At 42.4% G+C, this 19,001-nt stretch overlaps 1 protein-coding gene across 2 annotated transcripts in view; it reads left to right on the top strand.

The window, feature by feature from the left end:
- The window catches only part of LOC113946725 (deubiquitinase DESI2-like), a 71,889-nt gene that overhangs the window by 19,307 nt on the left and 33,581 nt on the right, over positions 1–19,001 (top strand). For both annotated transcript variants that reach the window (XR_003527530.1, XM_027642436.1), the window contains exons 2-4: positions 16,067–16,139; positions 17,492–17,585; positions 18,597–18,738. Coding sequence is in view for 1 of the 2 variants with exons in the window: in XM_027642436.1 (XP_027498237.1) it covers positions 16,067–16,139; positions 17,492–17,585; positions 18,597–18,738 (309 nt within the window). In the remaining variant the exon portion in view is untranslated. The remainder of the gene's footprint in view (positions 1–16,066; positions 16,140–17,491; positions 17,586–18,596; positions 18,739–19,001) is intronic.

The following is a 19,001-nucleotide window of genomic DNA, read 5'->3' as shown; positions in this document are numbered from 1 at the left end:
ATTGCTAGCAAGCCACCTGAGGGAAACCAGAGAGTTAAAACGCTGCTGTTCTCTAAGGCTTCATTATATACATACAGACTGTATTTATGCTTGCACATGTGATTCACGAGCAAATATGTCCTATTTGCTTGTGCAAGTTTTATCCATGTTCTCCTGCGGAAGGAGGTAATGTTCTCCTGCTTACAGCATGCTGGCGTTTGCCTTGTCCTTCTGTGAATGTTTTATTTGTGATACCAACTATGAGCCTCAATCATGAACTGGGATTCCACCATGAAGACACTTTATAAATGGGAACCAGAGAAAGAGCTCTAGCTCCAAAGAGATTATGAGCTACTTTTCATCTAGATCTGATAGGAAGCATGCAAAGAGTCTGGCTTATGGGCTCTATCTGGTGACACTAACACCTCCCAAGATGAGATCTCCCAGTCATGCAAGCATTCCTTTGGTCATGATGACTAGTTTAATACTGACTATTTTGGGGTTTTTATCCCTTTTTGGTCTCTTCCAGTGTGAGAGGCTAAGCAAGATTATTGTGGTGCTAAAGGGAAGCACAGTAAAATGAATTATATAAATCCTACTGAACTCATATTTTATAGAGTAAATGGAACTTTCATATAAGATGAAATATATCAGGCTGGGCTGCTGATCTTATTTGTTTGATGAATCTGTTTACCTCTTGCATGCATCCATCTAACTCAGGAGAAGGCAGATACATGGAGTGGGAACTGAATGGTCTCAGACCTATCCATTCATCACTTGCATGATGCATTGCTTTCATGGTTAGTGTCAAGATCACTTCCCTGTTATACAGAAATAGAAGTCTTTCTTCTCTCTTGATTTGCTGGATAATTAGCTTAATTCATAGCTTTATGACCACTTGTATTCCCTAGCTTGCATTTGTGAACTTAGAGAAAAGTAGCTCAGGAAAACTGAAATCCCCATCTGTCCCCCTTCATGTCTTGTGTGAGTCGTGTCCATATCTAAGCTAAGCCCAACTGTATGGGGTTTTGCCCTTGTTCTCCTGCCCTTTGGATCACTCTGGAAAGAGTGTGGTGATTTTTTTAGTTCTTTGGTTGTGTGGGAAACATTTTTGGGTCAATATGGAATATGGGTTATGTACAGTGTCCTATTAAGAGCATGGGCTCTTCTTTTCAGGTACTAATCAAAATGGGTGTGTGCTTGGAGCATGCTTCTTTACTCCTAGAAATGAGTTACAATCTGCTTTTAAAAAAGGTGGTGGGATATTGTTGGCTAATGCTGAATAAGGCTTTGTTTTTCTACATTAGATATCTGGGCATCTAGAAGCTTCTTACAAGGGCCAATCTAGGGAGATAGTTTAATCTGAGAGCAGATATCTTTGATATTAGAGGATGTTGTGAGCTAGATGAGCCATTACAGTGCTTACCTCTTTTTCTTACGTCACAGTTCAGCCTGGCCACAGTTGAGGTTAGATGTCTGCTCTGCATGATGGAGAGTTTTTTGGCAGCTCTCTGAAGAATCTGGCAGACAACACCATTTGCACACCATGGTACAAATATACAACCCTTTCTCTTTTCACTAAAATAAATAGAAGCCAAGATGTAGTTGCGGTATCTAATGGATTTTTATGGAAAGAAATGCAAATGGAGGTGGGAGGGGAAGGGAGGAATATTGCCAGGGAAACCTGCTACATAAGGCAAAATCTTCTTCTTGGTTTTACTGAAGTATTTCCTTATCTTCCCTTTTCCCCTTCACTCCTTGATCTTATTGGGTACATTTCAGATGTGGAGATACCATAAGATGCAAGTCCATGAAGGAAGCAGTTGTCTTAATCACTGAGGTCATTTCAGGTCTGTTTCTACATGTGCACAACACACAGCAGACTAGCACAGAAGATTTGCTTTAGCACAAGTGTAAAATTATTATTGTGCCCAGCAGAAAGGACATATTTAGGGCATCCTGAACACTAGTCTAACTCATGCTGTGCTGTTTAGGATGTGGGGGCAAGGAGAAGAAAGAAAGGATAACTTAGTGTTTTCTGAGGAATCTTCACTGGCATGTTTGTGCCTCTCCTTTTGCAATGGTGTGTGTGTGACTCTTGGGAGAAGCAAGCACAGAGGCTGTCCCTTTGAAGAGACAAACATCTGCACTTTAATCGGAAATTATTTTCACCCAGAACAGTATCTTCATAGTACACTGATGATTTGTTGCCAGGCACTGCTGCTAACAGCCATCTCTGTCTTTCAGTAAGGGATGGTTATTAAATGCTTTTAGAGCTGGACATCAAACCTGCTCATTAAATAAAGACAGAGGAAATCCTTGGAAAAAAAACACCATAAAATCCCTGTAGCCCCCAGACAAACCAAAGCAGAGCACATTACATCAGAGTTGTTAAGATATTCCCACAGCTTTTTAATTTTTTTTGTCAGCCATAGTGGCATGCTGCATATATTAGTCACTCTGTTGCATCTTCATTTTGGGGGGGGGGGGGGGGAGTAACCTTACAGCACTTTGTCAGCATCAAATAGGTAAATGTCAACAATAGAAAATGGTTAGTCATTTCCAAAACTATTAATATTTAGTATCTTTGGTCATTTTAATCGCTCAGCATAGAAGCCCTTGGATCATAGGTTATAAACAAGTTTCTATCTGAACTTCCCTGATTGCTGTTTCTGTATCAGTTTTGGGCTTTGTAGAAGATTCCAAAAACTGAATTTGGCATTGGACTACATTATAGAGCTACCCCTTTTGGAGACAGTTCCCTTCTCAAGGAGATGTTCCTTGCTTTACTATTTTTTTCTTTCCTTCTTCAGACCAGTAGAAACTGGAGTTTTGAGGGAAGATATATTTGAATCTCCATGGCACAACAGCATTTTATCATTGCTATATTCAAGTTCCTTACTTTCTGTTTATCCCTTAAATCTAATCTGGAGATATCACTGCAATGCGATTCTTCGGTAGCTGTGCTGGAACAGCAGAGAGAGAATGTACAATTATGGCAAAAATGCACACATATCCTTTTACTTGTAGGAAAAGATAATGCAGAGAGATGAGACACTGTATGAAATTGGCACTATATTTGAAGGCATGGCCCCTGGAATCTCTCCAGGAAAATAAATCTCAGCTCACATTGTGAAAGGGTTTCCCCCATCTATGCTGCAGAATAGATTCCCTTCTCAGAAGCTTAGAGATAAATATTGATTTTTTTTGCAATAGCAAACTAATGTTAGTGGCACACAGTCAATTTCTGTCATGGGCACTATAAGGTATTTTGAACACCACCAAAGCCAGCATGGGAGTACAGATTCCTTAGGTGCAAACAGCCCAGTTCTTTTCTGATCTTTTCTGATCTGCTATTGGCTCACAGGACAGGCACAATTGTTTTTGGCAAGTGAATGGGAATGATACAACATATAATTTTGACCTTAAATAGCCCTTGCAGGGAGAAGAGATCTGGAGAGTATTACATTCTTTTTTTATTTTTCTGTAAGGATCCAGATTCACCTGTGGGTACGTATAACTCCTGTCTATGTGGTTGGTGGTAATGCTGCCATTAGGAGCCCCTAGGCCCCTAAGGCCTAAGTTTGTGGACTTCGAGCAGCAAACAATGTGTTTGAAAGGAGAGCTGGGATCTCCATCTCTGTCTGGGATCCTTTTTATCTAAGTATCTGAGTATGGAGCTCACACTGGAGTGGAGTGGGAAGGTCTTCCGTTCAGATTGCTGATAATGATGGTGTTAAACACTTTAGTGTATATGGGGATTTGAAGAAGAATTTGGAGTATCACAGTTTTGAATTTGAATCTAGTATCCTGCTGATGAAATTTTAGTTTTGAACTAGTGTGGAGTAAATCTGGAGTATGTCCATAGCAGATCAGGGAATATGAACCTCCCAAAGTCCTTGTTTGACATCCTAGCTATGGGACTATCCTTCATCAGTTTTTCTATAGATGTTCAAATATGCTTTCACCTCTTGCTGGAACATAACATTTTTTTCTCTCCTTTCTTTTGGGCAGTAAATATATTTCATTTTTTTCTCTCCTTTCTTTTGGGCAGTAAATTTATTTCCTTTAATGTCTGCGTGCCTCATTTTATTTTTTTTCTACTGAAGATGTCAACTTTTGTCTAACAAATGTAACCCTGCCAGCTTACAGATTCCTTTGAAGTTGTTTGCTGTCTCCCTTGGGTCTCTACACAACAGGTTGAAAACAATATGTTATTGTGCTTTGCATTAATGGAATGGAACAAAAGGAACTATTTATTCCATTGCCTGTGGTGTTCATGGTCTTTCTGTGATATCATAAGGGGATTTCTTATCCCTTTCTGACGGCTGTAGTTGCAATTACTTTGTTGTTACCTCAGTCTTCTCCAGGTAGTTATCTACATAGAAACTTGGCAGAAGTCAGAAGTTGTTTTAACCAGTTTTTTATACTTTCTTGGTATAAAGAGAGATGTTTCTGCCTCGTGTATCTAGGAGGCTGCTGTCCTTGGTGAAAGCATTAATGAACTGGATTGCAATGCAAATATGGGTATTCCTTCCACTCGGCAGTCATCTCTGAGAGTTTTCCTCCCCACTCCTACCTTAGCACATTATGCCTTCAGACAGTATCCCTGTTATGATCCGGTTATTAAAATTATTAGAGATGCCTCTGCCTGAATTAAGGTGCAAAAGTCAATAGTATGGGTTTTATTTAACAGTAAATGTGAGGCAGAGAGAGAGAGAAAGAAACAGGAAAAAGGAGGGGTGGGGAAGAAAGAGAGTTACAAAGAGATTAAATAGAAAATATATTACCACTCTGTGGAATCCCATGGAGTCCCATAGGTCCTCTTCTTCTGGTCTTCCTGGTGGTGAGGGTCCAGTAAAACATAGAGTCCAGTGGATTAATATACATTCAGGAGATGCCCAGGCACCTCCCCTGGGAGGGAGAAGTTTTGCAGTCTCTTGAGACAGACTACGGATTTGTGCACTCCTCTCGTGGTAAAAGGCCTCAGGAATGAGTCTGTGGGGTGCTTTGGGGGTCTTTGATGGTTTATGACCCTTCTCAGCTGCCTCTCACATGAATGTCCTGTGTGTATGTGGTCTTCCAGGAGGTCAGGGATTACTCTTTCTGTTTTGTGTGGAGAGATTTTACCATCACACACCCAAACCCCTTCTCCTTCAACTAGGGCTGATTCTTAGCACAGCTGCTGAGTTTGGCTTTCTTTGTGGATAAATTCTTCTTGACCCAGGCTTGTTTACTTCTCATAGGCCTGAGATAATTGGACAATAGTCTTATCTCAAGTTCTGGTCACAGTCCAAATTCCAGTTAGGAGGCATATTCGGGATGGGGGGTGTGTGTGAGGGGGTGTGCTTCAGTGGTTCTTTGCAGTTTGACAAAAAGTCTTTCTATGATTTTGGCAATGTTTAAGACATTAACAACATTTCAGTTCATCACAATCACTTAAGGAGATGTTCCTGCCAAAAGAAAGTTGAAAGTGGCCTGCATGCAGCTGGTCAAAATTTTCAATGTCGTGTGTCTGATGAGCGGGGCTTTATTGTTAGTCTATTGCATCCCTTCAGAATGGTGACAGCCTGGAAATTTCGGAGATGATCCTCCCTTCTACCACTTGCCTAGAGGATATCTAGAGTGATATGTAGACTGGAGTGCATTTTCAAAGGATGCGCTGAATGTCTGTTTTCTCTCTGTAATGCTGGACATCAGGAGGGGGCTTGTCTCTTCTTTGGAGAGAAAGACTGGTAGAGGTCCACAGAAGACAGCAAAGTATCCTTACCAACAAGGAAAACGACATGTTAATGTTTCTTGATCTGAGCAGGACCTAGCCACAGCATTACTCCTCATCTGAGAAATCATTTAACAGCCTTATTCATTATTACAGTTCTAAGTTACATCCTTTCTACAAAATGAAGGACAGAGAGCCCTGAGGCCATATTGCTGACCCTACCATTTTATGTCAGGGTCAAGGCAGTTCCAGAGCCAAAGCATCTGCACTGTGCTTCAGATACCTCCTGGTAAACCAAGCTGTAGGGTATTTATCTCCCTATGGTTTGGGTTTTTTTTTTTCAAATCACCTGAATCCTCTTTGGTGGAAAGCCTACTTCTTGACACACTTAAGCCTGGGCTGAGGGCTCACAATGCAGATAGGTGTGCTGGGTCTGAAATATGCTCAGCTGAGATGTTAGCAGCCTCACTGACATTAGCAGAAGAAAACATTTCGGACCATTCAATACTGTGTCATGCACAGGCACACTAAGGCTTCCTCGATATCTGGCTCTCAGTCATACCAAAGTTTTCTTGTTCTTTTTTGCTGCCAGCAAACTTCTAAGCACTTCGTCGAAGTCTCTCCTCTTTTTAAGCTATGTTGCTCCTACTTGAGTCTTTTGTATTGTTCTTAAGAAGTCTTCTCCCATAATTCATGTCAGCCCTTCAAATGTTTGCAAATTTGTCATCTGCAGTCATGGCTTTGCCAAGCTATTAGCTCTTCTGAATTAATTCTTTTATGTCAGTCTCTTCATTTCCCTGATCATTTTGCTGCTGTTCTTTCTGCATACCTCTCAATTTGTCATCGTGAATGCATCTAAGGCAAAGGTATTATCCTTTCCTAAGTTTCTAACACATGTGAGTTTCTCAGGTACATTCCATGAGGTTTCTCAGGTACATTTCAGTGTAAACCTGCAACAGATGTGCTTTTTTCTGCCTTTGTATACTTGAAATTAAGACTGTACGTGAAAGTTGTCAAAATTAAGGAGATACAGCATGTGAAGTGGTGTGCAATAGCATAGATAGTCCTTCTGCAGGGCTGCTTAGGAGACCACTGTGTGTGACAGGCTCTTGGCACTGGCACATGCTCCAGCAACTCCCCCTCAGTGATTTCTGTTTGATGTCCCCAGTCCTACCCTGGCCCCTTCAGCTGAATCCTTTAGGCACAGTCAGTAATGAGGTTAAGGGAAGCAGGTGGAGGTTGGGAAAATGTCGTATTCCTTCTTGTATGCTGTAAACAGTTTACTATAAATACCATGTTGTGTGCACAGACAGCCAAGATGAGCCATTAGTTATGACTGGTGTGACAAACTCTTGGGATGGTGGATTCACTTTGCTGGTTTTGTGTGAACCTTCAAACAGAAGAGACAGGGATGGTCATTCTGCAGGGACAGAAAATAGTTGTTTAATTTAGCCAGCTGGTTGCCCTATGTCATTATTGGTAAGACAGGTTCCCATTCAAGTGGCAAAACATAAATTGGATGAGTGTTCACTGTCCTCAACAAGAGTTAACAGTGGTAAATGTGTAAACTTCCTCACACATGTAGCTGCAGAAAGGAAGCTCTGCTCAGGACAATGCCTGCCACTAGTGTAACAAGGTAGAAAGTGGAACAGTAATGGAGAGAGCAGAAAACTGTAAGAGACTTGAAGTAATACCAGTATATTGAGCCAGAACTATGCCTGCCCATTTATAGAATAAGGCTGTAAGTGGAAACACTGGAGGTATCTCAATCTCACAGCTAAATCTTGTTTGTGATTTTTAATTTAAAATATTCTGAGTACACCCAAAAGTTAACTGCTGAAATGCTTACTGTTTCCTTTCCACAGCATGATTAATACTTTCTTCTGTCCTGCTATTCTTCCAGTAAAGTCGCATTGCGTCACAACATTGAAGCATAAGTAGATTTCCAATCTCTCTCAGCAGCAGCATCAGTTTTTAATCCACATACAGCATTTTAGAAGCCTCTGAAATAAGCTCTTTATGCTTCATGATTGTAAAGATTTTAGTGTTGGCTTGTGCATCAGGCAATTCAGAAGCATATTATAATGTCTGAAAAGCCACAGTAAACTCTAAAGAAATTCCTTTCTGAAAAGACAGCTAAGGAATGTATTTAGTCCAACCTGAGAGGAAAAGAAAAGAGCAGAACCTGGCAGAAGTAGAAGAGCTGCTGAGAGAGAGTTGGTTGTCACAGTCCCACAGAGGGTTGGCCTGTCATTCCTTTAAGGGGTGCAATTGAGCATCTTGCCTTGTGTCTCTTCTCTTAGAGTCTGTGGGGTTGCGTGAGAGAATAAGTTTAGCAGTGTAAGTTTTAAGTATCAGGCTGTCATTTTGCAGGAAATTCCTGTTCTAAGAGAGTGTATTAACCTGAGGGATGGAGAACTGTCCTCGACAGAAGCTCCTTTTATTGAAAACACAGCAGAGAAGAGGCAGTTGCATGCCAAAGGATATCTTGTCTTTTTCTTCTTTCTCTAATATGACTTTGCTCATTCTTCAGCCAGTTCTCCTGTCCCTGTCCAAGTGTGAAGTGGGGTCCTTGTGTGGGGTCCTTGTGTAGCCCTGTATCCCTGCTTCATCAGAGCTATGTCAAGCTCTCTGGCTGCACTGAAGCTGCAGATTTCTCAGTACTTGAATGCTCTCCTGGAGGAAAACCTGTAGTTCCCAAGCTTTGATCAGTTCTGTCAGTTGGGTTATATGCAAAAAGGCCAGTGCCTACACTCTGGGAACTGTTTTTCTTGAGACTTGAAAGTTATTGCCTATTGCAGCTGGAGGCTGAGCCTGTTTGTAAATATAGACCTGCTTACTGCAGTATTTTGTTTCTTTAACACTGTCTGGCATTTTGGGTGAAAGTTAGCATACCTGACTAAAGCAGTACCTTTGGCTAGCTGGATTTAGAATGACCTGATGGCCTGTCACACCCTGGTCCATGACTTGTAGATTGACAGCTTTTGACAACAGTGATGAGGACCTGACATAGGAGGTGATCCTTCAGGCAGGAAGAGTCATGTCTGGCATGTGCTGGAGTAAGAACCTACCCAGGTAGTTTTTCCCAAGTATGAAGTACCCAAGACAGGTCTGTGTCATCACTCCTCTTCTCAATACTCTGTTAAGTTTCTTTATTTTGTTGTTGTTCTGCCCACATGCATTTAAATCCTTACCTGGTTAATCTGTATTCACAGTATACTAGGAAAACAACATTTTAGACTTGGTAAATATACAGGCCTTGGACCTCTGGAGAATGGAGTGTAAGAGACACGGGTCACACTGACGTAGCTTGGGTCTCATCCAATTGCTAAAGCAAACTTCCTAATAGTAGCCATGCTGTATAATTTGATGTCATCCCACATGATAGTGTGTGTGCCTGGGGCCTTGGAACAGAAGTGAGCACTGCTGCAATATGGCTGAGGTGCCTTGGCAAAGATCTGCAGGAAGCTCCCTGTCCTGAAAGTCTCTAGTTGAAGTAATGCTTCCTTCACCTCTGCAAGCATTACTTGGGGAACATGTGATCTGTTTTGGGCTCTCTCTTTCCACCTTTGTGGGCCCAAGATTCTGGATCTCAGTTTAGAAAGATGTATTGGGGGAAACTGAAACTCTTCTGAAGTTGCTGGCCATATAAAGCTGGGATTTTACTCACTGCTTTCCTAAAATGCTGTTCTCTAGCTTCCCCCTCTAGTTTTGTCTTTTGTGCTCTCAGATTTCACATCTGGATCAATGCATCTCACGACAATGAGCATATTCCTTTCTTTTATATATATATATAGAGCACATATATATATTTATATATTATATATAAAATATAATCTCATTATATAATGAGATATTGCTTTAATGTTCCCTGGCTGGTCTCCTGCATCAATCTGATTTTGCCTTGAAAAGACTGGCTTTTGTATTGAGCTTTAACATTGCAGAGGATCCTCTTGGTGTTTGAGATATGACTGATCAGTGCATTTATTAGTGCACACACTCCTTTGCATGTTTTCATGAGGCTGCTTATGTAAGTTGACTGCAGAGGCCAAGCACTGCCCTGGGTGTCCTCCACTTGGATTTGTTGAGCCAAGGGTCTCTTCTGCAGTGAGCCAGCTCCCCTATCCTGTAGAGAGGAGACATTTTTGCAAAGGAGAGCTTGGTGCTACAGTGTGTGACTTGGCCCTGAAAAAGGAAAGGATTAAAATCAGTCCCAGGTAGTAGGACAGACAGTCTGTTATTTGACCTGTGTTGACAGGAGTACCCTAAAATGCTCCTTGCTTACTAGCAATGTCAGAATGTCATCTGTATCTCATCCACCCTTACTGTCTTTTTTTCTTCCTCCTAGAAGCAAGGCTCTGCCAGTGAACTCACAGGGAAAAGGAAGTAATCCTGTTGAATTATATGCAGATGATGCCTTGAGAAGAGATACAGTCAAGTTAGTTGCTGGTTCATCATCTGCACCCATCCTTGGTAAAGGTGTCTTGGTCATAGTAGTGTGTGGTCATATATGGGTATCAGAGAACTAGACTAGGTCAGAGCAAAGCTCTCTCTAGCCTAGTGTCCTAACTCAGACAGTGATTGTATACAACACCTAGTGAAGAGCAGAAACTCACTGCAAAGACTTACGACACTGAGTACTCTGAGTTTGTAGCTATTTGCTGAAATCAGATTTATTTAGCAACTACTGGTGGATTTTTTTCTATATGTTCATACAGAGTGTAAGAAAGGATGGCTTAGCATCTATTCAGTAGTGGATGGATCAGGTGGAGTGGAATATCCCACCTATTGGGGTGATAACTATAATATTGCTTAGTGTGTTGGCTGCTCAGAGAAAATAATATCTGAGATACTCACGGAAATGGTCTTGTCTCCAGAATTCAGGAAGCTGTTTAGTTAAATTGCTCAGCACATTGATGCAGGAAAGATTTTGGTGACACACAGTGGAAAATAATAGTCTCAAGTAGGGAAGCAAAGAGAAAGTTAGTGACAGAAACTTCAATGTTATCGTATGATATTAACTGATGGTAGAGGTTAGTGGTTACATGGATGGGCCTCTTCTGCCTGGAAACCCATGTTTCTGGTAAGAGTCCCCAGTAACTCCTGCTCTGAAAAGTCCCAGGATGATATAATCTGCTAGTATCACATCATCTGCTTCTCCATCCTAGACCTAACAGAAGCATACCAGTATAATAAAGCTTTTTAGTTTCTTTCCTTTTTGGAAAGTTAGGGCATGGTTCACTGTTCCAGTGAGACTTTCACTTTTAACTCTGTGTGATGGATAAATGAAGTGAATAACACAAGACCTGAATCAGAGTATCTCCCAGAATCTAAACCATCTCACCATTTATTCTGATCTCTGAACCAAACCAACAGGAAATCAGAGAAGACTTGAATAAAATCTCAAAAATTTCAAATTCTGCTTCATCAGAGACCTTAATTAAAAGCTATTAACTGATACACTACAAACTGTAGATGCAGAGGTTCCTCTCTGGGTTTCAATTTTGAGTCCTGGGCTATCTGCTGCCTTTATGAAGCTATTACAGTCTGGTTAGCTTTCCTTCCTGCCTCTCTTGTGTTCTGAGCAGTTCTCTGTCTCTGTTGAAGATGAAAATGAAAAAGAATGCTCCAAGTCCCTCTGAGTAGGGTTTAGGGCATGATTTTCCAGGCAGTATGCAATGCAGACATGAATCACAACTCCCTTTAAGATACTATTGTATTCAATTCCCTGGGTCTTTTCATCTGACTGAACAGGCTGCAGATTTTTGTTTTTAATCTAAGCAATAACCAGTTTACTCCAGAGATGAGTATTTGCTGATTGTTACTGCTGTTCTCATGCTCAGAATTGCAAACCCCTTGGAAAATGAGGCCAGCTTGTGCATGAGTGTACAAACCTGGTTTCAAATCTGGCTTGGATTCTCTCTTCCAGCTCAGCAAGTGACTGACATGTTCACTTTGGCATAGCTTCCTCCCGAGACAAGCCGTGGGCTGTGCCAAAGTGCTGTGAGGCATTCACTGTGTGTTCAGTCACACACTGGAGGCAGACTCTACAGCACCCTGGAGACATGGGTGAGATGAGGACAGTACAGCCATGATTCAGAGCTGCCTTGTACTTTGGTCTTGCTAGCAGGTCATATCAGTATCATATCAATAGAACCAAGATATAAATCAGACCCCACTTCAATTACACCCTTGTATTACTGAAATTATTTGAAAGAAAGTACTAAATCAGAGTAGCTTCAGTTCAAATTTAGGTATAGCTGAGGTTGTTGCAATTCCATAATAGTTCATTAAAGGAATTCATACTGAAAAATACACCATTTAAATACAGAAATGTCCATGTGATGGTTGTAATCTTGCAACACCTGGCATCAGCCAATGAAACATTCTTTTAACTCTGGTGGAACCTCCTCATCACCTGTGCTTCCAGAGCTGTCCCACAGCCTGGTTCTCTGCTCCTGGAGTTGGGCAGGGTGGATTCCAGGGGCTGAAGTTCTGTGCTGGGAACCAGGGTAGTCGAGGTATAGGGTGGGCTTGTGATCTGACAGTACTCTGTAGGTATGAGGTGATCAGGTCTCAACACATTACCCTAAGAAATACTCAGTCAAAGAGAGGTTTTTGGTTTTTTCCTGTTTGATTGTTTATTTGTTGTTTGGACATAAGCTTCAACATGGAAGAAGAAAATGGTATAGCTGCATGTGGCTTTCAGTTTAACCTTCTTTTTTGAAATATAAAGCATGATGCAGATGAGGCTCTGCAGACAGCCCTGATTTTGATAACTGGCAAGAGCATTTCTAATTTAAAAAGTCTCCCTTCTCTTCCTATTAGTTACCTCTCTAAGCAAAGCAGCTGGCGTGACCTGGGCATGTTTTGCTTGTATTGTTGCTGTGAGACAATTGTTCAGCCTGAGGGAAGAAGACAACCTACTTACCATATCATCTGGGAGTTGTTGCAGTAGGACTTGAGAAACCAGCGTTTCTCTGAAGCTTGCTGAGACTACCTGGCACTATCTGAGGAGTTAACCCACATAGTTAAAACTTCACCTTCAGTCAGTTTGCAGACCACACCAAGTTGAGCAGGAATGCTGATCTGCATGAGGGTAGGAAAGCTCTGCAGAGGGATCTGGACAGCCTGGATCGATGGGCTGAGGTGAATTTTATGAGGTGCAGTAAAGTGAAATGCTGGGTCCTGTAGTTGTGTCACAACCCAATGCAGCACTACAGGCTGGAGGCAGAGTGGCTGGAAAATTGCCCAGTGGAAAAGAAGCCAGGGTTGTTAGTCAACAGCAGCTGAACATAAGCCAGCAGTGCCCAAGATGCCACGAAAGCCAATGGCATCCTTGCTTGGATCAAAAACAGTGTGGCTGGCAGGACCAGGGAAGTAATTATTCCCCTGTACTTGGGTGCTGGTGAGGTGGCACATCAAATTCTGTGTTCAGTTTTGGGGCCCTTACTACAAAAAAGACATTGAGATGCTAGTGTGTCCAGAGAAGGGCAAAAGAGTTGGTGAAGAGTCTGGAGCACAAGTCTTATGAGGAGAAGCTGAGGGAACTGGGATTGTTTAGCCTGGAGAAAAGGAGGCTGAGGGGAGACATCATTGCTCTCTACAACTACCTGAAAGTAGGTTGTAGTGAGGTGAGGATCGGTCTCTTCTCCCAGGTAACAAGTGAGAGGACAAGAGGAAATGGTCTCAACTTCTGTCAAGGGAGGTTTAGAATATAGAGTATATATAGAAAAATATCCTCACAGAAAGTGTTGTCAAGCACTGGAACAAGCTCACAAGGAGGTGGTGGAGTCACCGTGGCTGGAAATATTAAAAAAATGTGTGGATATGCCACTTAAGGACATAGTTTAGTGGTGAACATGGTAGGGTGCCATGGCTGGACTTGATGATCTTAGAGGTATTTTCCAACCTTAATGATTCTATGATTCTACAAGATTTGGGAGATCAAAGAACAAAAATGGGGGGTTATGTGTCCAGGGAAGACAAGCTTTTGTTCCTGTGGTAGTTTACTTTGGCTGAATGCCAGGTGTCCACCAAGGCTGTGCAGATCTCCCCCCCAGAGGGAAAAGGGGAGATGAAAAAAAAACGTAAAAACCTGGGATTTACCAAGAAAGGCAGTTTTATATTTATACGGAGAAAAAGGAAAAAACTAATAACACTACAAACACATAGGCAAAGGAAACTAACAGTAAAATTCTACTTCCCACAGTAAGCGAAGTGCTCTTTCTCTTTCCTCCAAGGAGCAGCCGTCCTGCCGGATAGCTATCATGGAAGAGAGTGAGCTACTTCCTTCTCCCCTCTTTATATCTGAGCTGACATAACGTGGTATGGAATATCTTCCGAGTCAATATGAATCAGGTGACTTATCCTAGGTTTCCTCCCAGGAAAAGGAAACGAACCCACTACAGTCCCCTGGTGTCATATGTGGCCTCCACCTCTGTATCTTCTTCCCCAATTAGAGTAGGGATGTTCCTGGTGCAGAGGACAGGGCAACAGAGAACTGTGGAGAAGGGCAGTAGAAGGCAAGGGCACCTAAATACTAGGCTCGGTGTTCACCAGAGGGTTCACTGCTAACATGCTGTCCCAGCTGGCAGAGGTTGAGAGCTACCTGACCCAGCTCCAGTTTAATGCTCTGATGTATCCTAAAAAACAAGAGTTTGCATAATTCAAGTAAAGAGGTAAGTGGAGGTTACACAAGGTCTGCAGAGAGCAGTGGGCAGGGGTCCAGCTGGGGTCAGGTGGTTTGCTGCCCTCCAGCAGCAATACGTCATTTGTGATAAGAAAACTTGCAAAGAACAAGTAGCATTACAGTGTTTTCTGGAGGGAAATGGAACTGTACTCTGGCTGTACTGCCAGAGGCAAGCATTTTTGGGGGCATGGTTTAAGGTATCAAGATTGGCTATACATTAAGTCAAGCCTGGGACAACGCTTTTCATATCAAAGCTACTGTGTTTTTTCACAGTAGCAATGGTCTTGCAGAAAACATTTTCAGGTGATTTACGGAACTACTGCAGTCATAAATACATAAGCAAGCAGTGTGAGTACAGTAGTTGGAGTATGCCAGACCTCGGGTCACCTGACAGCAGAGGGGTTCTTACTCATACCATGGCAGGTCAGTGACACCAGACACAGGGAAGGTGCAGCTTACTCTGGCTCCACAAGAAGCTGCCACCAGACCCAAAAGAGAATTTTAGTTTAATGAACCTGTCATGTCCTTGTACAGGAACAAGTGAACAACACTCACTTTCCTTGCAGTGCTTGATTAAAACAAGAATTTAGTTGCTCTGAGTTACCAGAGACATATCTTCACTGCACAGCAACTGTAAGTGAACTGTAAATATACCAGGCATGTGCAGTTTGCTCAGTGCCTGAAAACATAATTTCTGTAGCACCGCAGCTCTGCAGCTGACCTAATAAATGCTGGTGCTGGGCAGGGCTAATTATCTCCAGTGCAGCACTGCCCTGGCATGGCTGTACAGCTTCCCACTCCAGAATTAGCTTAGCTGGGACTTGTTTGGGTGTCTGTGCTGTCCTTCACGGTATGGTGAAAATGGTGGAAGAGCATCACATGCATACACTAGACTGCGGCATTACTCAGCTCTAAATGTAATGGGGAAGTGCTGGGCTACAGAGCAACAGTCACTTAACAGCTCCTCTTGAAAATTTGTCTGACTTGGATGAAGGTTTGGTCATCTTGGACCTAATTTTGGAACATCAAGCCCCTGTCTCTTCTGAAATCAGTGCTTGATAGTATATGGTGCCACTGAACAAAATGTTGACTAGCATGCTCCAAGTTCCTTTTTTTTCTATAAAACAGTTACCAATGTTTGATAGATAATTACTAAATAGTGCCCCTCTGACCTATCAGGGTAACAGACCTGTGTCTCTATGATCTTTTTGCTTAAAACCAAAATACTAATAAGTAGATGTTGGGAGGTGATGTAAAAAGGTGTGCGGAAAATAATTGGGGATTCTCTTACTCCAGATTTTGAGATCAAATAAAGCAAGTGAATTGATAAAACTGGCTCAGTGTCAGGTATTTAAGTGAGAAGATAGATAAATAATTTCACATCCTGTAGCAACTGCGTTTATGGAGGTTCAGGTTGTTATATCTTAATACAGGTTAGTGCCTTATGTGGAAAGGATTAAATGAGCATTTTTGGAGACCTAATTCCAGCCAGCTGTATAAACACAGTGCCCACTTCTGTTGGTCTGTAAAGAGTCTCAATTTGTTTGTCTCTAGATAATTTCAAAATCACTCTTCTCCTTAAGAGGAACTGGGGAGATAGGGGATATATCCTAGAGCAAGATCATTTGTTTCTTTTCCACTAATGCTTCCCAATTCCCACTTTTCTTTTACTTTAGTACTGGATAAATGAATACACCTCCACCTTGGGGATTGGTGTCTTTCACTCTGGCATCGAGATCTACGGCAGAGGTATGAAGTATTTCCTTTTCACTACCTGCAGAACATGGGACAATATATGCCTAGTCTGATATGGAAAAGTATCCCACATTTACAGCTTTTGGCAAGGAATGTTTTGAGGAATGAAAAACTCAGACAGTTCTCTTTTTAGAGTCCATTGTGCAGTCAAAGAGGAACTTGTGCAGTTCTGTCATGAATCATGTAGCCCTTCTTATTTTCAGCATGTAACTGCAGCCTCTAAGCTTGTGCAGGTGTGAGTAGGATGGCAGATAGGAGGAGCTATGTTGGAAAGCCGTTCCAAGAGTAGTGAAGGAGAGGGATAGAGAATGGGAGAAATGGGGTTGGGAGAAGGAGGGCAAAGAGAGGCAGATCAGTAGTGTTTTAAGATCAGTGGTGTTTTAACACCTGCATATGTGTTTATGCTAATTCCCTGTCAGGGTAAATCCATTTTCCAGTCATTCTTTATGAATGCCTATGGTCTAGAAATCTTGTAATCTGGGTTTCCAGATTTTGGAAACCGTTCATTTGAAACAACAGACTTACAGGAAAAGAAAATATCTTGTAAGACTTTTGAAATTGTCTGGATAGACCTAAAGCTGATTAGAGCCACCCATTGCAAAAGGTGAATTCAAGGGATTTGGGGAAACAGCTGTAGTGCAGTGAAGGATGGGCTAACATCACTGACTTTCTGTTTCCTTCTTCAACATTAAATGGGAATGACTTGGGCTTCTCACTCATGGTATTTTTACCCAGTGCAATTCAGTAGACAGAATCCCTGAGGTGCCATTTCCATCTCGAGCACAGAGGCTTTCACAGGCCCTGTGAGATGGCCTGTGGGACACTGTGAGGACCACAGGCTGTGTTTCACAGGCTATGCAAGGTGGCCTGTATGACATGGAGGGACTGTGTGCTGAGGCAGCAGAATGCAATCAGCCTGGCTTTCTGCAAAGACTTCCTAATCACTGCCTGTAAATACCTCTGAAAGATTTGATTTCTCCCTACTCCAGAAAAGACTTCTTAAAGCTCAGTAGCACCACTGGCAGCCTCTCACAGTTTATCCAGATGCCTTCAATGCAGAACTTGCCATTGAGAGGAAGTCACCTGGGTGGGCACAGAGGCAGACTCAGAGAGTTTTCCTGGTGCTGTGGGAAAACAGTAGTGTTAGCATGGAGGGAGGCTGTGAGGGCACCCTCAGTTTGATAGGTAACCAGAGAGTGAAAATGGCTTTCTGAGTCTGGCTGAAAAAGATTTTGGCAATAGCCCAGGCCCTGGTGCTGATGTTGAGCTGTGCAGACAGCTGCCATAGACTTTTTCCTGACATGGCGTTAATTCAATTACTCACAGCCTGTTTCTCTCCTTGTCAGAGTTTGCCTATGGAGGGCATCCCTACCCTTTCAGTGGGATTTTCGAGATCACACCTGGCAGTGCGGTAGAACTTGGCGAGACCTTTAAATTCAAGTAAGGGCCCTTTTCTATATCTTCTCCCCTGCCCCTGGTAGCCATCAATGTTGGAGGAGCAGGGAAGTCCTGTCCTCTGGGTCCCCCTTTCACTCTCCTCATAAGTGCCCTCGCTGCACCCTTTACATGATCCTAATTCAAAGGCAGCCCTGCAGGGATTTTGGAGATAGATAAAAGAGCATGTACACCAAATAGGGAACAGTGCTGAACTGTGTTTGTCAGGGATTAAAAGCATGTTTACAAAGGAGTGCAGTTCTCTTTCCTATTTTTTTTGTTTTCCGTTCTCCCAGTTTCACCTGTTACACAGAGCCAATGCACAGGGGAAAAAATAAAACTTCTCTTTTTATGACTAACTTCTATTTGTGGATACTGCAAAGAGTACCTGAAGTCATCTCCTGTGTTTACTGTACCTCTGTCACAAGGGACAGACGGGCTGCCAGAGGAGTCTGGGAGGATGCTGCATTCATGTGTTGTTCAAGGTGCTCGAACTGTGGGACTGTGGGTCAAGGAAATGCCCGTGGCAGGTGGCACTTGACCTTCTCAGACCACCTGTTCATGTTGAAGGTTGTTGGAGACTTTTATAATAAGTGCTATTGAGTGAATACTGGGAGAAGCAATAGGTTTTTGCATGTTTTCAGTCTGCTTCTTCCTGGCCCACCCCATGAGAACCCTCTCAATTGTGAAAAAAAGGTATCTCCTCTGTCATAATGGAAATTTCTGTTGTGGGATGATGGACAGAGTGAGAGCAGACCCCCAGAGCTGAGACTGCCCTGGTGGTGAGCAGGAAGTTCTTGGGGCTGTTGCCTGTGTGGTAACCTGCTTTGTGGAAAAGCTGGGGATATTATTGTGCCATTCTGTTAGTAAGAGTCTCTGATAGCCTCAGATATGATGTCCATAATGTTTAAGCCTGTCCTTCTTGCCAATATCTGATCATTTTCTTCTCCCTTAGTATGTATCATGCTCTTCACTGTATCTTTCCATGTTTCCTGTTGTGTGTTTTGTTTTAACTAGAGAATCCATTGCCTTGGGCACCACAGACTTCACAGAAGAGGATGTGGATAAGATTATGGAAGAGCTTGGCAAGGAGTACAAAGGAAATGCATACCACTTGATGCACAAGAACTGTAATCACTTTTCTGCTGCTCTGGCTGAGGTGGGCACAGATTTTTTTTTTTTTTATTTTTTATTTATTTTTTACTTCTTCAGGTATGTAGTAGTGCTCACAGAAAGGGAACTGGAGTCAGCACAGCCTGCCAGATTGGAGCCCATAGCCAAATCTCCTGTCTCTACCCTTACTATTTTTGGAAGCCTTTTGCTGTTGAAAGGGATTGGATCAGGAGGTGGAGATATGATAGGTTTATCACATGTTTTGTCTAAACTTTGTGGGAAATTAGGAGTGCCTGTAATTTGTTTCAC

The sequence above is a fragment of the Corapipo altera genome, unplaced genomic scaffold, assembly GCF_003945725.1.
Source record: "Corapipo altera isolate COAL_440 unplaced genomic scaffold, ASM394572v1 23b, whole genome shotgun sequence".
Lineage (NCBI taxonomy): Eukaryota > Metazoa > Chordata > Aves > Passeriformes > Pipridae > Corapipo > Corapipo altera.
Note: the sequence above shows the minus strand (reverse complement) of the source record. Positions and strands in the feature narration are given on the sequence as shown.